Here is an 18612-nt window from a genome sequence, read left to right as displayed (position 1 = left end):
AAGATATGGCTAGTCTAGAGAAAAGAAGAATTAGGGGTGACATGATTAGCAGTATTCCAATATTTGAGGAGCTTCCACAAAGAAGTGGGGGTCAAATTATTCTCCAAAGCACAATGGATGGAAACTAATCAAGGAGAGAAGCAACCTGGAATTAAGGAGAAACTTCCTAACAGGAAAATTAACCAGTGGAACAGCTTGCCTCCAGAAATCACAGGCACTCCATCACAGGAGGCTTTTAAGAAGAGACTAGACAGTCACTTGTTTGAAACGGTATAGGTCAGGGGTGTCCAAACTTGGTCCCTTTAAGACTTTTGGACTTCAACTCCCAGAGTCCCTCAGCCAGCAAAGCTGGCTGAGGAACTCTAGGAGTTGAAGTCCAAAAGTCTTAAAGGGACCAAGTTTGGACACCCCTGGTATAGGTTCTCCTACTTGAGCAGGGGGTTGGACTAAAAGACCTCCAAGGTCCCTTCCAGCTCATTCATTCTACTCATATAGATGCTCTCCAGCACTCAGACCCAAAGATGCCCTACTACCTCTGGTGAGAGGGGGTTCAAATTGTCTTAACAGCTAGCAGTCATCTTCTCTGAAGTTGCTACCAATCATTGAAGAGACCCAGAATATTTTAAGACTAACACAATGATTACTCCTTAAGCTTTTCGGGAGCTCCAGTCACGTTTAGGATCATAAATAAGTTTGACTTATGGTGGGAGGAGTTGCCATTGTTCAGAAGACTTTACTTCTTAAGAGTCATTTTGAATTTGTCATTATGTTGCATGGTGGTGAACGTGGAAATTAATTATTGTGAGCTATGTGACCAAGGGCTTTGTTTAATAATGTTCTCAAGGCAGATGTTCCTATTGCTTTCCTTTGAAAAAATGGCACAAAATGGGATGGATAGGAATCAGAATGGGCAAAAAAATTCTTTGTCTTCAATGCAAATATATTCAGAGAGAACACAAGCTGTACTGCCCAGCAGCTCGGAGCTGAAATTTGCAAGCTGTTGGGATTACTCTGTGAATATCTTTTTTTTATTATTATTTTTATTTTATGTAGACTCTGATTTCTTGCAGCCAAATATATTGCTACTTTCAGCAATTTTGCAAATTGATAGCAACTTTGCTCTGGTGTGGTGGTGGTGAGGACGTACACAGCTCAATCAATCTTGCAAAATGCTGTTATTAAATCCGATTTCAATAAACAGAGTTTTAGAGTTCCTGTGGAGATGATTTCTTGGTCAGATCTTCCTAGTGGGGCTGACATATGTATTCTAATGAGGGGTCCTTGGTGCTCTCTGAGCTTTGTTATTTTCTTGCAGATGTTTCATTACCGAAACTAGATAACGTTATCACTCCCTCCTAGCACAGATGATGTTACCTAGTTTGGTAATGAAATGTCAGCAAAAAAATCAATCAAGTTCAGAGATCACTAAGGACCCCACAGGTTTCCTCCTTCTCCTCCTCCTCCCCCCCTCTTCTCCTTCTTTTTATAAGCCCCACTCCCTTCTAGCACTGAAGATGTTACCTAGTTTGGTAATGAAATGCCAGCAAGAAAACAATCAAGCTCAGAAATTCCACCCTCCTCCTCCCTGCAAATCCCATTCCTTGCTGGCACTGATAATGTTACATAGTTTGCTAATGAAATGTCTGCAAGAAAACCAACAATCTCAGAGAGCACCAAAGACCTCTCATTTCAACCCTGAATTACAAATATGTTCCTTTATATATGTTTTAGAATTGGAAGGAATATGAAAATGCATCCCTTTTCCCTGTATCTTTGCACTAGATTCTTCACATCTCCCCTTTTTAAAAAAATACCACTTGAATACACACACACAATGATACAGTGCCCAAATCTCAAATGTGCGACCTGTACAATAATATTCTTCAAAACAGTCTTTTTATTTCCTCTGTGTTATCTAAACACACTACAGGCACTAATAAAAATTGCATTGTGGTCTAAATTATTTACTGAATCTGCACTACTATTAATCTTCTCATAGTTCCCATCACCAATCTCTTTCCATTTATGACTGTTTGATTGTAACTTGTTGCTGGCAATCCTTATGATTTATATTGATATACTGACCATCAATTGTGCTGTAAATGTTGTACCTTGATGAACGTATCTTTTCTTTTATGTACTCTGAGAGCATATGCACTAAGACAAATTCCTTGTGTGTCCAGTCACACTTGGCCAATAAAAAATTCTATTCTATTCTATTCTATTCTATTCTATTCTATTCTATTCTATTCTATTCTATTCTATTCTATTCTAAACCTATTACAATATCTACTTTACCGGCTTTATCTAATCCTAGCACAACCATAATTTATATTAGCAGCAGGCATTACAAATGATAAGAATATTTATTCTGGCTTTGTAAAAGCCCTGAGAACAAGAGAAGCATTTGAAGGGTCTTTTAAAACCTCAGGAAACCAGGCTGCAATTGTTGTTCAAAGGAGTTGGTGGAGAAATCTGAATTGGCCAGGCTGATTTGAGGGAAAACCGAAGGATCTTGACTGTGACCTAGAACCTCAATTGCAATTTAATTATTCAAATGACTTGGTCTCCCTGAATGCATAGCTCAGAAAGTTGGCATTGGCAATTCCAGTTCTTGTTCCCAAAGACCAAGATAATGTAAGGCAGTGTTTCTCAACACCAGCAACTTTAAACTGCATGGAATTCAACTCCCAGGATTCCCCATTTGGCTGGGGAATTCTGGGAGTTGAAGTCCACACAGTTTAAAAATGGCTGAAGTTGAGAAACACTGAGATAAAGAAATGATGGAAGAAGGAATAGAATGCAATGGGTTGTGAAAGTAACTGTTGTAGCCTGTCAGTTGTCAGCCCTTCCAGCAGCCGAATCAGAGGAGGAGGGGGAGGCGTGGGAGTCAGGGTCAGTATCAAGGCAACCTGAGAGCTCTGAGGGGGAAGAAGGAATGGAGCTGGCAAAGAGAGAGAGAAGGAGGCAGAGCCTGGGCCGTCTGTCAGCCCTCAGATGGAGAGTCAACAGCCCCCAGGTCTGAAGGTGGCTGATGAAGAAGAGGAGGAACAGCTGGGCTCAATGCCTAACACGTGGATGCATAGAAGGCAGAGGAGAGGAGAGCAGTGGAAATCTGTGGGCCGATCCTCAGGATGGAAGAGCCACCGCTGCTAGTGAAGCGCCACCCTAGCTATGGGGATAAAAGGCAGGGGGAGGAGATGAATAGATATGGCAGGGGTCTTCTGACCGGCCGGACTTGTTAGTCTGGGGTGAGAGAGAAACTTTTTGCCAGGGCTGCTGGCGCTCCTAATAAAGGAATCTTTTAATTCACTTCAAAGAGTTTGTCGTGTTTGGGCAGCTGGGTCAGAACAATTATCTTGGGAGACAGGAGAAAGAGAAAACAATCCGATAAGAGAAACCAGAGTCCAAACCAGAAAAGTAATCTGAGAAAGGTCTCAGAAGGGACACCCCCAGTTCTCTGGAAAGTAAAGGCAGGATTTTTCTGAGAGTCAGAAAGCAACTTTTTATTTATTTATTATTTATTTATTATTTAGATTTTTATACCGCCCTTCTCCCGAAGGACTCAGGGCGGTGTACAGCCAGATTTAAAACAATACAATATACAGATTAAAACAACAATTAAAATAACATATTATATTAGTGGCTGAGAGATTTAAAACCGTCAAATTTGACCCATGATTAAAATACCCCAATTAAAATTATTAAAATTCAAAAATTTAAAAATTAAGCCAGTCCCGCTTGGATAAACAAATGCGTTTTCAATTCATGGCGAAAGGTCCGAAGGTCAGGTAATTGACGCAAACCAGGGGGAAGTTCGTTCCAGAGGGTAGGTGCTCCAACAGAGAAGGCCCTTCCCCTGGGGGCCGCCAGCCGACATTGCTTGGCGGACGGCACCCTGAGAAGACCCTCTCTGTGTGAGCGTACGGGTCGGTGGGAGGCATAAGGTAACAGCAGGCGGTCCCGTAAGTACCTGGGCCCTAAGCCTTTTCAAGTGGTGTCTCTGTACTTTGGTTGTTCTAAGCTTCCTCATGGTATGTGTACAGATCCTCCTGGCTTTAGCACTGGAGCATTTACAATGTAGGCTTTAATTTTCTTTTTCTTTTTTTTTTTACATATGTGTATATATATATTCTGGGCTATTTTTAGACGGTTGTTGCTGTTTCATAAAGTACCCATTGAGGAATGAAAGGAACAAGGTCTGAATGGACTCTCTGTGAGATGCCGTGAGACCAGGAAGGGCAGCAAAAACTGGAGAAAATTTGTAATGGGAAGAACATGGAGGTTGCCGCCATGGGAGGCCCATCCCAAAAAGAAGAAGAAAAAAATGAAATGTTCTGAATGCTTCCTTCACATCTCGTCTCTTTTAACTAAAGTAACAGCGGCCTCATTCAAGACAATATAGTTGTCAATCTTTAACCCTAGTTTGGGCAGTAAGCCACAATTAGCTGTGCATGCCAAGTCACAGACCAGAAATGTGCAACTTTTTCCAGACGGTGAGAAACTCCCAAAAGAATCCAGCAGGGCCAGAAAAGAACTAATTTTATTTTGATACACAATGTCATCCATTATTGTTCTTTTATTGGTGTTACGAATGGCTTGTCTGCACTTGAACAACTGGAATATTTTCTTTCAAGTCTCACTTTGGTTAATGTAATCTTTTCCTGCACAAGAGATTAAACAGCCATTTGTCCAGGATGGTACAAGATCTCCTGCCTTGAGTAGAGGATCAGACTAGAAGACCTCCAGGTTGCTTCCAACTCTGTTGTTCTGTTATTCTTGCTTCCTTTTCAATATTCATAACATTCTGCCTCTAAAATCCCACTTCCAGATACATTGGGGTATAGCTCTCATTCTGGTTTGGGGTGATAATGTCATCCCCCCAAATATCTGTAGATCAATTGTATCACATCCTTTCTGCTTTTTTCATAGGGTAGTTTAAATTGCCTTTGATTTTAATTTGGCACAAAACATACAGCCGGCATTAGTTGGTCAGGGTATTCTTTGCTTTTGTAGCAGGATATGATCAAAAAAAAAAAAAAAAGTCAAGATAAGTCTCCAGACTTGGTCAGGAGTTTGGACCAAAACATGTTCAAGGTCTCTTCCAGCCCTATGAGTCTATGATTAGCATAATTTCTAAGATGTACAATTTCTATGATGGCGGCTGCACTGGTGGTGTGATTGAAAATTTCACCCAGTTTTGTCTGTTGTAATGCCCATAAAGATACCAATCTATAAAGCCTTAGTAAGACCACACCTAGAATACTGCATCCACTTTTGGTCACCACACTATAAAAAAGATGTTGAGACTCTAGAAAGAATGCAGAGAAGAGCAACCAGGATGATGAGGGGACTGGAGGCTAAAACATACGATGAACGGTTGCAGGAACTGGGCATGGCTGGTCTAGTGAAGAGAAGGACCAGGGGAGACACGATAGCAGTCTTCCAGTATTTAAAAATTAACTGAAAAGTGCATTTTTGTTAAGACAGCATTCTGGGAGTCCTGTGCAAATAAGTGGGGGGGAGAGGGCTTTTTTTCCTCTTTACAGTTTAATAAAATCAAGTCAGAATAAAGTTGGAAGGGACTTTGGAGCTTTTCTAGTCCAATCCCCTGCTCAAGAAATAGACCCTATACCGAATGTCTATGGAGATTCTCAGTCATCCAGGACATGGAGACCCTATACCATTTCATATAGGTGGCTGTCCAGTCTCTTCTTAAAAACATCCAGTGAAGAAGCACCCACAATTTCTGAATGGAACCCATTCCACTGGCTAATTGTCCTGACTGTTAGGAAGTTTCTCCTTAATTCCAAGTTGCTTCTCTCCTTGATTAGTTTCCATCCATTGTTTATCGACTTGCCTTCTGGTGCTTTGGAAAATAAGTTGACTCCCTTGTTTTTGTGGCAGCCCCTCAAATATTGGAAGACTGCTATCATGTCCCCCTCCACCAATCCTTTTCTCTAGACTAGACATACCCAGTTCCTGCAACCGTTCTTTGTATGTTTTAGTCTCCAGGCCTTGATTAATCTTTGTTGCTCTTCTCTGCACTTTTTCCAAAGTCTCAACGTCTTTTTTGTAATGTCGTGACCAAAAGTGGATGCAGTATTCTAGGTGTGGCCTTACTTAGGTTTTATAAAGCGGTACTAATACTTCACGTGATTTTGATCGGAATAGCAATGCAATCTAAATGGTGACTATAACGAGAGCCAGATGTACCTCCATCTGTAGCTATGCTTGCTGCGAAGGAGTGGAGATAGGTATGTAGCTGTTCAAATAAAAAGAGAACCATAAAGAAAGCAAAAATATTTGTTTTTGCAGATGCAAACATATAGCATTCCATGCGCAGAAAAGCTGCAACCAACCACCACTCCCGGGTGTCTAAGTACTGCTGTGTAATTACTACTAATACATAGCTGATTGCTTGATTGCTACCCTCCCAAACAATCATGTAGGAATCCGTTTGGAGAAGATAGCTTGAATTTTTCTACTCTTTCTCCTCCCTGACAGCTGCTTGCAGTAACTCGCTGTTCCATTTCCCTACCAACCTTCTGGTATTTTTAGCAAAATTACCATATTGTGTTGTGCCTTTGCAAACATTTGTTTTTTTCTTCTTCTTCTTTTTTTTTTTTAAAAGACACATTTCTGCAGAAAGCTGTTCCCCCCCCTTCTCCACTTTTTTCTGCAACTTTCCCTCCCTCCCCACGAGATAGACTTATTTCTAGCTTTCAAACATTGGCAGTTTTTGTTTTAACCTTTTCCTTTTGCCAGCACTGATAGATTTCAGAGTAAATAGTAAAAGGAGCCATTTGCAGCTGCCAACTGTAAGTTGGCTGTGGATGCTATTGTCACAGGAGGTAACGAGACGGCTGCTTTCAACAGAAAATGAAACCATTGCTACCTACTGAGCTTGATAAATTTGGGACTGATGCAAGCAATTGCAAGTTGTCCTCGCCTTACGACCGTAATTGGGACCAGAATTTCCATTGCTAAGCAAGATGATGGTTAAGTGCATCCAATTTCATGGTGGTTAAGCAAGTTATTGCAGTTGTTAATTGAAGCATGAGGTCATTAAGCGAATGCAGCTTCCCCCATTAACTTTGCTTGTTGGTAGCCAGCTGGGAAGTTCGCAAATGGTGATGCACGTGACTCCAGGATTCTGCAACTGTCATTGATACATCCTGTTTGTCAAGAGCCCATATTTTGATCATTTGATTCTAGTGATGCTGCGATGGTCCTAAATCTGCGGATTGGTCATAAAATGATTTTCTCAATGATGTTATAGTATGAAAAGAGTCACTAAATGAGTGATTATAAGTTTAGGACTGCCTGTAGTGTAGGGGGTTGATGTTCTACAGCCATTAATGTTGCAATATTTGAGGGGCTGTCATAGAGAGGAGGAAGGGGTCAAGCTGTTTTCCAAGGCACCCAAAGGCCAGACAAGGAATAATGGATGGAAACTGATCAAGGAGAGATTCAACCTGGAAATCCGTTGCCATGTATTTAACAGATTTAAATAATGTTGACCTCACCCCATTCCTGAGAGGACTATAAGGGGCATGCATAAGAGCACAAAAGTGCCTACCGTTCCTGTCCTATTGTTCCCTTCATCATATAAAAATTAATGTGGTGCTCCTTGACTGAATATCCACCACATTGTGTCCGAATGTTCATCAAGAGCTTACATTGGCCCAGTGTCTGATTTTTTCAACATAGACCACCCTGTCCTTGAATAGCTGGGTGGACTGGACATTAACATTTTAACCACTATAAATCCATGTATTTGCTCTACGCTAAATAAATAAACCTGGAAATAAGGAGAAATTTCCTGACAGTGAGAACAATCAACCAATGGAACAGCTTCCCTTCAGAAGTTGTGGGAGCTTTATCACTGGAAGCTTTCAAGAAGAGACCCATCATATTTTAATTATTTTAAATAATTAAATGGAATTGTTAAATTGTCCCAAGTTGGCTGCAGTGAGTTGTTCCATACAGAGCCTTTGCACCCATCATGCTTCTGAACTTCTCCAGTGAATTCGGTTGGAGCTCTGGACAATGCACAATGCTGGATTGTAGGATTTGGGGGATTAAAATTTCCTCTGGAAGTCTTGAAGTTATGTGTGGTATGCTTTTCAGGGGTTGTTTTAAAATTTTAGTATTGTCCATCTCGCTTGGTAGATTCTTGCCATCCCCCCGTTCTCGTGCAATTTTTGGAGGATGCAGAGGTTGTGCAAGAATGAGGTATGTGAGGTTTTGTGACCCTCTGGAAGTTGTGCAAGAAAGCCATGCTTTTTTGTGACCATCATAGTCTACAAAAACCATGCACGAATGGGCATGCATTGGCATGATTTTTGGAGGCTGTGGAAAGCATGAGAATGGGCCAGGCCCTCATGTGGTCTCCACAGTGTCCAAAAATCATGCATGAATGGGGAGAGCATTTGCATGATTTTTGTGAGAATGTTCTGCGATGCTTTGAGAATCGTTACGTAGCACTGGTGTCATGGTTCCGAGGAATGAACTCCAGGAAGTCAAGACTCTGACACAAAGTTCAGGTTCAAGAGACCCTTTAATGCAGGGGTCTCCAGCCTTGGCAACTTTAAGACTTGTGAACTTCAACTCCCAGAGTTCCTCAGCCAGCAAAGCCATATGAGGGCCTGGCCCATTCTCATGCTTTCCACAGCCTCCAAAAATCATGCCAATGCATGCCCATTCGCGCATGGTTTTTGCAGTTTGTTTGTGTTTGTGAGTTCCTAGGTTTAAATAATGGGTCTCTCTTGTTGAGTCAACAGCTATGTGGCTCCACAATTCTTGGCTTTGAAGATGCCTCTCATCTGTCCCATGAGGACAAAACCACTTTCTCTGGCATCAGGGAATTGCCATGTTTATATAAATAAAATATTTTTTGAAAGCTGGATAACAACTAATGCAAACTAACATAAATGATGAATAAAGACTACAAGGTGTTGACAAGGATTCTGACAGGTAGAGTGAAAATAATTTTGCAAGAATTTATTCATGAGGATAAATATATGGTAGGTATTCCTCAACTTACAGCCTACTTTCAATGACTGTTTGAAGTAAAAACGACACTGAAAAAAATGATTTATGACTATTATTCACATTTATGACCGTTGCAGCATCCCCAAAGTCACATGATCAAAATTCATACCGACACTTGGCAACTGGCATATATTTGTGATGGTTGCAGTGTCCCGGGGTCATGCAATCACCTTTTGTGACCTTCTGACAAACAAAGTCAACAGGGAACTTGGTTTCACTTGACAACCATGTTACTATCTTAACAATTACAGTAATTCGCTTAACAACTATACCAAGAAAGGTCATAAAATGGGGCAAAACTCACTTAACCACTGTCTCACTTAGAGGCAGAAATTTTGGCTCAGTTGTGGTCGTCAGTCAAGGACTACCTGTATGGGTTTTTATTTTAAAGACAGGAGAGGGAAAATGTTAGAAATGTGTTGGATATTTTGGGATATTTGGAGCAACACAATGAAATGCAAGCCGCATTGATTTTCTTTGATGCAGAGAAGGCCTTTGAGAAGTCGAACTGGCCTTTTTTGTTCAAAGGTTTAGAAGATAAAAATCTTATAAAGAACTTTGTAAAATGGGTCAGGCTGATTTATACTTTATTGATACAGAAAGCATAAGTGATTATGAGGATAGAACAAAGCCTTGTGAGATACAAAAAGGAACAAGATGGGGATGTTTTATGTCTCCTCCCTTATTTAGATTAGTCCATGAAATACTAAATAGAGATATAGGACAAGTTGAGAGGATTCTGGGTGTAAAGATTAAAAAGGAAGCTTACAAGTTAAGGGCTTTTGCAGATGACTTAGTACTGGTTTCAGAAGTTCCTTTAAAGCAGGGGTCCCCAATACCCCTGTTAGGAACCAGGTGTCAAGATTCTGACTGACAAACCAAAACAAGCAAGCACAATCGAGACGATCCAATCTCTGAATGCAAAACTTTATTGAGTACATCATTTCGGCACCGATGAAAGCAAAACCAGCTCTAGCTAATTCCTGCACAATTCACATAATTAAATTAGAGTTCTCCCTCCCTCTATTAATGCAGGTCACATTGTCCAATGAAATGTCATGGTATTGTTATGAGAAAATGTCTTTGGGGTTTGGCAAAAACCTGCTGAAGTGACCTTGGTTCTCATGGCTTATCTTCTTGATGTCTGGAGCCTACATTCCCTTTCCCCACCCAAGTGGGCAAAGCTTCATCTGTGCACGAATGAGATCTAGATAGTGCGTGAAACCATGGTGCTTCCCTTCAACCTACCCACCCCAGTTCATGAAAAAACTGTTTTCCACAAACCAGTCCCTGGTGCCCAAAAGGCTGGGAACCCCTGTTTTAAAATGAATTTAAAGATTAATGTAGGAGATGACCAGGCTGACCCAGAGGGAGGGGTCAAACACGTCATCAGTTCAGAGCCCTTTCATGTCCACAAGAGATCTAAATCCAGCCCATCTTGAATTCCATTGACTCTTATCTCCCGCTAATTTCCCTTGGTGGTTTGTAGTTCAGATTCTTGTAGAGTGCTTAAGCTTGCTACAAGATTTACTTACAATAAATCTTTATATCTATTTGAATATGGATCTCCTGATTTTCCTGGCACTTGACAATGAATGGGCAAATGTAAGGATACAGCAGTCTGAGTTAGTACCTAGTTGCAACTCCCGTAGTAATGCACCAAAAGATTTTGGAGGGATATTTTGTTCTCCACAGTCCCCAGTTAGATCCAGCTCCTTTTTGGACATTGTCTTTCTTTTGGTAGGCGCTCCGTCCACACCAAATTTGGACCTATTCTGATTCAACAGAAAATCTGAGGCTCAATTGTGGTCATAAGTCGAGGACTATCAATAGTTAAAAGAGACACTTTGCCTGAGAAAGGGACATGGTGGCTAGGGATGTGGATAAGGGGATGGGAAAAAGGAGAATTAGAAAGTTATGGACATGGAGGTTACAAGTTAGGTAAGCTATACACAGGCTTCAATTTCAGAAATAGCATCACTCGGTAATGTTCCTTGCTGTGAAATCTCAGTAGGGAAAGCACAAATGACATTCCTGTTGTGAATCCCAGGGGTATTGTAACAGTTTGTTCCTAAAGAGATAAAGATTCAGCAGACAGTTATGTAAACAGCCAGTTGCAACAATCCTCTCCATTACCAGGGAAAGGACTGTCTACCCAATGTACGTGGAGATACTCTGGATCTAAATTGCAAGTCGTTCAGTTGTTGAACTTCTTCTAAATTCATCCTTTTCATTTCATTGCACCTGGATAATGGGTTTTGATATGGTCGTAAGACTAATCAATTCATAAATGACTGCAAAAGGTGAGAAACAGGCTCAGTGAAGGACCCCTTGGGGTTTTTAGGCAGCTGCTGAATGAATGGCTAGTGTGGATGGCTAGTGTGAAAAGCTAGAGAAATTGTCAGAAAGCTGTGCTCAGATCCAGCAGGGTCTCTTTTAATCACTTTTAATTTTAAACAGCGTTATTACACGATAATAAAAAATTACAACAAATGTATCCAGTAGTATTAAAAGATCGACACAACCATGCTGATAAGCGTAGCAATAAAGGAGGGCTGGTAATTGTTTTTTGAATGGGGCAAGTCCCAAAACTTTGGTTCATACAATACTGCTTTAGTCTCCTTCTATTGGAAAAAAGATTAATTCAAATGTTGGCAAAGCAACACACATCGAATCAAATGCAGATGTTTCTTTCCAGTGTAAGATGATAATTTTTTGTCAGCCTCCATTTGTAAAAATTTCACATTCTTGCTCTATTGATAGCTAGTCACACTTATTAATAAGTTAATTAATATTAAAAAATACTTAATCATTCAACAGATGTGAGAAATGTCCTTGGCTTCTGAGTACCCACCAACTGGTGCAATTTGCAGATGCAACTTTGCTAAACTATGGTTTGAGTGGAACATAATGAAGAAGAAAGTTATTTTCAGACTGAACCCCACATAAGTACTTCCATAGCAATTCCACCATATGTCCCCAGCCTTAAATTACTCTCAAGGAAATATCATTTCATTCATTTGATCAAGCCCCTGGTTGTTTCCTTCCACTTTCTCTCTTTGTAGATCGACAGGACAGAAACGGCGGTGAACAACCTCAACCCGGCTTTCTCCAAAAAGTTCATCATAGATTATCACTTTGAGGAGGTTCAGAAGTTGAAATTTGCCTTATTTGACCAAGACAAATCAAGCATGCAACTATACGAACATGACTTCCTGGGAGAATTTTCTTGCACACTGGGATCGGTGAGTGTTGTTGGGAATTTTTGACTACTACTAAGGCTCTTGGGAAAAGAAAGAGGGTAGGAAAAAAGTGATGGAAAAGAAGGTTGACTCCTTAAGATGGTGGGAACCATTGAGTCCATCAAGCTCAACCCTCTAATCAGGTCAAGAATCCAAGCTGAAATGTCCCTGCTTCTCCATCTTTGGCTGGAAGACATTGAGAGAAGTTGGTCCACCAATTCTTTGTGATAACTCCTAGATCAAAGCTCCACCTTCAGTTTCCTTAAAACAAGCTCAATTCCTGGTGACTTCATAGACTCATCCTTATTATTTCCTTGACAACAGTATAAAAGTACTTTGGTGTCTTCTAGAAAGTCCAAAGCTCTGGGCTCTTGTCATGATCTCCCATTCAAGAGTTGACTAGAGTCAACCCTATGTCAGCGTTCCAGAAAACCCCCTCCCCAAGTAAAGACTCCGAAGCAGGCATCTTTCAAAGTTCTTTTACTAGGATAGGTAAACTGGCATATCTGGGAAAATCCGACTCTGAGAGATCTGGGTTTTCACTCAGTAAATCAAAACCCAACCCCTAATTTCTCTGCCGATCACATGCTCCAATTGCCAACCGTCCCATCCCCATCCCGATACATCACTCCGACCACTCCTTCTCCAGCTGCAGGACCGGCCTGACCTTGACTGGCAGGAAGAATGTTATTGTATCTAATGGCCCCCCTCTACTAAATCCCCCTCCCCCTCCTACTTTCCCACACATGAGAAAGTGGCAGTAGGGAAGCTTCCGGCCTAGTATGGCTTCCAAAGCTGACACCCTGCTTAGCTCTCCAATCCAGACCACGTCACCCATTGAGACACATGGCACCAGAGATCACTGACATTCTGGAACTTGTTCTTTGGTATTAGGCAGTTAGAAGCAAGGGGAACATAAAGCAGGGAAGGCAAAACACATTTTGATTTTTTTCCCTACCCTGGTGTGTGGGGTGATGTTATTCAACCTTATTCTATTATTTTGGAGCCTTAGAAAAAAGGTTCAAAGCAAAATTTGGTGCTTTTAAAAATGGAAAGACCCATCTCTGGGAACTGGTGATTTGTTTTAATAAGATAAGCAATATGGTGGGGAGGGGATTGTAGGAGCCCCCCCCCCAATGGGATTGGGGACTGTATGCAAGTTACTCTGCCTTCCTCCATATAAAGGCATCAACACTCCTGTCATTTACTCTCAGAGTCATTCAGACATTTGAACTGTTTCTGTCTGTAACGGTTCAGTGAAGACATTGTGACTGGTGCTTGCTTAATGGTCTAATCATTCAAGAATTTGCCTGCCCTTTTAATAATTGTCTAAACTCATGATTACTCTTGTAGGGTATTCTAAGAAGATATATGCTAAGAAGATAAATGAGAGAAGAAAAGAAGAAAAAGAGTGGGAGGCAGGGGAAGGAAAAGAGGGACAAGAAGGGAAGGAGGGAGGGAGGAAGGAAAGGAAGGAAAGGAAGGAAAAGAGGGACAGGAAGGGAGGAAAGGAAAAGGGAGGGAAGGAACAGGGGAGGAAAAGAGAGGGACGGGAAAGAAGGGAAGTAAGAAGTGGGGACAATAAGGGAGGGGAAGGGAGAAGAGAGGAGGGAAGGGAAGGGAGGGGAGGGGAGGGAAGGGAAAGAAGGGAAGGGAAAAGAGGGGACAAGAAGGGAAGGGAAGGGAGAAGAGAGGAGAGGAGGGAAGGGAAAGGGAAAGGAAGGAAAGGAAAGGAAAGGAAAGAGAAAAAATGTGAAATGTGATCAGTAGAAGTGTTAGGCACATTTTGAAAACGCTTTTAAGAATTGGGCTTCAGATCATGTGTGTGCATGAACACAATACTTCCCTGCTTTTTTTCAAGCAAGCTGAATTTTTCTGTGCTTCCATGCTTAAAAAAGATGTTGCTGTTTTCAGAAACACATGAACTTCAACTTCTTAAAGCAGCAGCATCTCCATTTCAGGCCCCCACAGAAGGCCAAGAAAAGATGGGCTGTTTGAAGTAATAGTTGAGCAATTCTGCATTCATATGAGGTTGGAAGCACAAAGAATTCCTAAAGGATGCATGGCCCTGATTATTAGCAGGTGAAAAAAGAGAAGAAAAATATTGGGGGAATCTTGTGGAAAAGCAAACTATGACTCTTTACAAAATGCAGGGTTTGTTTCATGCACCTTGAAAGAGAAACTGCTTTGTGATTATTCCTATGGTGTTATTGTAAAATATAATTTTAATTATTTATAATTAAATGTAACAATTGGCCCTTTGAATAGAGAAATTATAGAATATAACTCCTTCCCATATGTAAGTTCTTCACCTACTGTAGCAGGAAAAATACTACTAATAAGGGAGAAGGTAACTCAATCAAATACTGTAACTCTGTTTATCATTTAAGTTGTGGCTGGAAGAAAACCCCAAAATAAATTTCCTCCCACTAATTTTCTTCAGTCCATCAACAGTTGCTGTTTGGTGGGGTGGGTTGAGCTGAGAGAATGAACAGAACAGAACAGAACAGAACAGAACAGAACAGAATAGAATAGAATAGAATTCTTTATTGGCCAAGTGTGATTGGACACATAAGGAAGTTCTCTTGGTTCATATGCTCTCAGTGTACATAAAAGAAAAGATACATTCGTCAAGAATCATAAGGTACAACACTTAATGATAGTCTTAGGCAGGGGTGGGTTCTACTTACCTTTATTTTGCAATGGGAGCGTGCGATTCTGCGCATGCGCAGATCACTCATGATGACGTCGTGTCAGCAGGTGTGCAAAGCTAAAGGGCATATGCAAATGAGGGTGAAGGTTCGTTTTCTGAGCTTGTGGGTTGGCTTCTGAACTTTTCATTACCAGGTTAGGTAACATCTTCAGTAGAGTTTATGGCAGGTGTCTCCAACCTTGGTAACTTTAAGACTTTTTTTTTTTGTTTACATTTATACCCCGCCCTTCTCCGAAGACTCAGGGTGGCTTACAATGTATAAGGCAATAGTCTCATTCTATTTGTATATTTTTTACAAAGTCAACTTATTGCCCCCCAACAATCTGGGTCCTCATTTTACCTACCTTATAAAGGGTGGAAGGCTGAGTCAACCTTGGGCCGGGCTCGAACCTGCAGTAATTGCAGGCTTTGTGTTCTAATAACAGGCTTCTCTATTGCCTGAGCTATCCCGGCCCTAAGACTTATGGAATTCTGAGAATTGAAGTCTACAAGTTGTCAGCTTTGGAAGCCATGCTAGGCCGAAGGCTTCCACATACTGCCACTTTCTCCTGTGTGGGAAAGTAGGAGAAGGGGGTAGTGGTACAAGGGGCTATTAGACATAACAACATTCTTCCTGCCGGTCAAGGTCAGGCTGAGCCCACATCTGGAGAAGGAGTGGTCGGAGTGATGTCTTGACATGGGACAGTTGAAGATTGGAGCATGTGATTGGCAGAGAGGTCGTGAGGGTGGGGATTTTGGAGTTTGTATTACTCACGGAGGAACCCAGATCCCCAGATTTGGATTTCAACCAATTGTGCCAGTTTACCTATGCTAGTAAAAGAACTTTGAAAGATGTTTGCTTCAGAGTCTTTTCTGCAGGAGGAGTTTTCTGGAACATTGACACAGGTCTTAAAATTGCCAAGGTTGGAGACCCCTTTTCTAGTCCAATCCCCTGATCAAGGCAGGAACCTTATACAGTTAGTCCATGACTGCTGAGGAATGAGACTGAGGAATTCTGGGAGTTGAATTTTCACAAGTCTTAAAGTTTTAAAACCAGGTCTTAAAACCAGGTTGGAGACCCCTGGTTTAGGGGATGTCAGTGTCGGAGTTCTTCTGCTTATAAGGGCTTTAAGTGTGGGTGTGTCAAGTGAGGGTCTTGTGATGGGTCAGCTGTGAGTCATCAGTGAGAGTCTTGTGATAAGAAAATTACATCAGGTCAGGATCATTGGGCGGTGAACTGCTGTTTGGGGGGTGGGATTGTGTGGTTGGTTGAGAGTCGGTGCCATCTCTGGTTGGCTGTGTGGTTGATTTGGATTCTGAGGGGTTTGTAGGCTGATTGTGGGTCAATATGTCTGTGGATGGAGTTGCTTGTGGAGCGCCAGGCTTTGATGGACTCATGAGCATGGTTGGTTGACACCTGAAGCCGTTATAAGCAGAAGAACTCTGCTATAAACAGAACACGGACACCAACATCCCCTAAACTCCACTGAAGATGTTACCTAGCCTGATACCCTTATCCTACACTGGAGCTACAGGTATTTGCCACTATTGCAGATGTGATGTAAATCTGCCCAGATTCTGAGCTCTTTCCAAGCACCTCTGCAAAAAAGGGACAAAAGCTGCATTGAAGCTGCTTCCCACCCAGCCCTGCTGACAATGGATGAGGTTTTTTGTTCCTTGCTCAGAGAAGAGTCTTGGCCAGCCAGCACCCCCATACTGACCCTATTGGGGAGAAAATTGAGGGGCTGGGGACTTGAATAGAAAGTGGAACACAGCAGTTTGGAACCCAAATTGAGCCCAAAATTCCCGTTGCTAAGCAAGACATTGTGTTTTGGCCCGATTCGATGAACTTTCTTGCCACGGTTGTTGAGTGAATCACTGCGGTTGTAAAGTTGGTAATGGGGTTGTTAAGTGTATCTGGCTTCCTCATTGACTTTGCTTGTTGGAAGGTCACAAAATATCATAAATATGAGTCAGTTGGCAAGCGTCTGACTTTAGATCACATGACCACAAGGATGCTGCAACAGTCGTGTGTGTGAAAAACATTCACAAGTCACTTTTTTTCAGTGCCATTGTAAATTTGGAACGGTCACAAAATGAACTGTTGTAAATTGAGGACAACTGTAACAAATTGGGTTTGTATCTTTCTGAAGGAAATGATAGCAGTTTTCCAATATCTAAGGGGCTGTCCCAAAAAAGAGGGGATCACCCTATTCTCCAAAGCATCCAAAGGCAGGACAAGAAGCAACAAGAAGATTGTTAAAAGTCCCAAAGATGCTTTTTTCAAGAGCCAAGTGGACTTTCTGGTTTTTCTTTTCTTAATCCTTCCATTTCCGTCTATCCAGTTAGAGCTGAAGAAGCTTCTTGAATGAGATGCGAAAATTCTTCCAAGAAAAACCAGAAAATCCAGCTGCCTCTTGAAAAAAAGTACTTTGGGACAACCATGACCTGGATGACTGAAAGTCTCCATAGACAAGATCATTAAAGAGAGATCCAACCTAGAATTAAGGAGAAATTCCTGACAGTGAGAACAATTAATCAGTGGAACAGCTTGCCTTCAGAAGTTGTGGACACTCCATCACTGGAGGCTTTTGGAAAAAGACTGGACAACTGTGTGGGGTAACTCAGTTGACTCGTTTGTCAATAAGGGCGGGTTTCCAAATGGCTGGTAGGCGGGAGGTATCATCTAGTTAGAAAATCAAGGAGTATATGAAATCCCATGCACCGCCTGCCCCACCACATACATCGGACAAACCAACAGAAGAATAAGTGTACACATTGAAGAACACAAGAACTCAGTCAAAAAAGAGGAACCAACTTCTTCCCTGGTCCAACACCTTAAAGCCACAGGACACGATATTGACTTTAAAAAGACCAGAACTATCGCCAAAACTGAACACTTTAACAACAGAATAATCAGAGAAGCCATCGAGATAGAAAAACACCCACACAGCATGAACAAACGAGATGATACCTCCCACCTACCAGCCATTTGGAAACCCGCCCTTATTGACAAACGAGTCCTTAACACGAGGAATGACACCAGACCCACACTCATGAAGTCCACACAGGATGTCACCACCACACATCCACCCAGAAAGCAGACCCAAACCCACACTGATCATGAAGCACGACCAAGGACCAGAAGCCAGACCGCAGCTGTAACATTAGCCATTTCAAACCCTTCCAATCCATACATGCAGCAGACTGACACCCACTATGAAGATGGAGCATGACCACGAACACGAAGCCAAACAGCAGCAGTGCAGCTCACCAGCTCAAATCCCCCTGCAACTTAGACTAATCTGAGCACAACCAAGCCCCCACCCAAACAGGACACACCCCCAGCCAATCAGAGCACAGCCAAGCTCCCACCCAATCAGTTCAAACCCCCACTAGCAGTTAAAAAGGAAGAAACAGCTGCAATCACACATTGCTCCCAGAAGCACGAAGCTGAAGCCTGAAGATGATGAGTCGCAAGACACAATTTTACGCGAGAAAACCCGAATAACCAAAGACCTACATGTATGTATGTATGTATGTATGTATGTATGTATGTATATGTATATATATATATATATATATATATATATATATATATATATATATATATATATATAT

At 41.7% G+C, this 18612-nt stretch overlaps 1 protein-coding gene across 8 annotated transcripts in view; it reads left to right on the top strand.

Moving 5' to 3' along the window:
• CPNE2 (copine 2) overlaps positions 1-18612 on the top strand; it is a 223973-nt gene that overhangs the window by 55132 nt on the left and 150229 nt on the right. For all 8 annotated transcript variants that reach the window (XM_058155646.1, XM_058155648.1, XM_058155647.1 and 5 more), the window contains one exon: positions 12123-12302. In XM_058155646.1, the coding sequence (XP_058011629.1) occupies positions 12123-12302 (180 nt within the window). The remainder of the gene's footprint in view (positions 1-12122; positions 12303-18612) is intronic.

Source organism: Ahaetulla prasina, chromosome 12 (genome assembly GCF_028640845.1).
Source record: "Ahaetulla prasina isolate Xishuangbanna chromosome 12, ASM2864084v1, whole genome shotgun sequence".
NCBI lineage: Eukaryota > Metazoa > Chordata > Lepidosauria > Squamata > Colubridae > Ahaetulla > Ahaetulla prasina.
The sequence above is the reverse complement of the archived record's forward strand: the minus strand, read 5'-3'. Positions and strand labels throughout refer to the sequence as shown.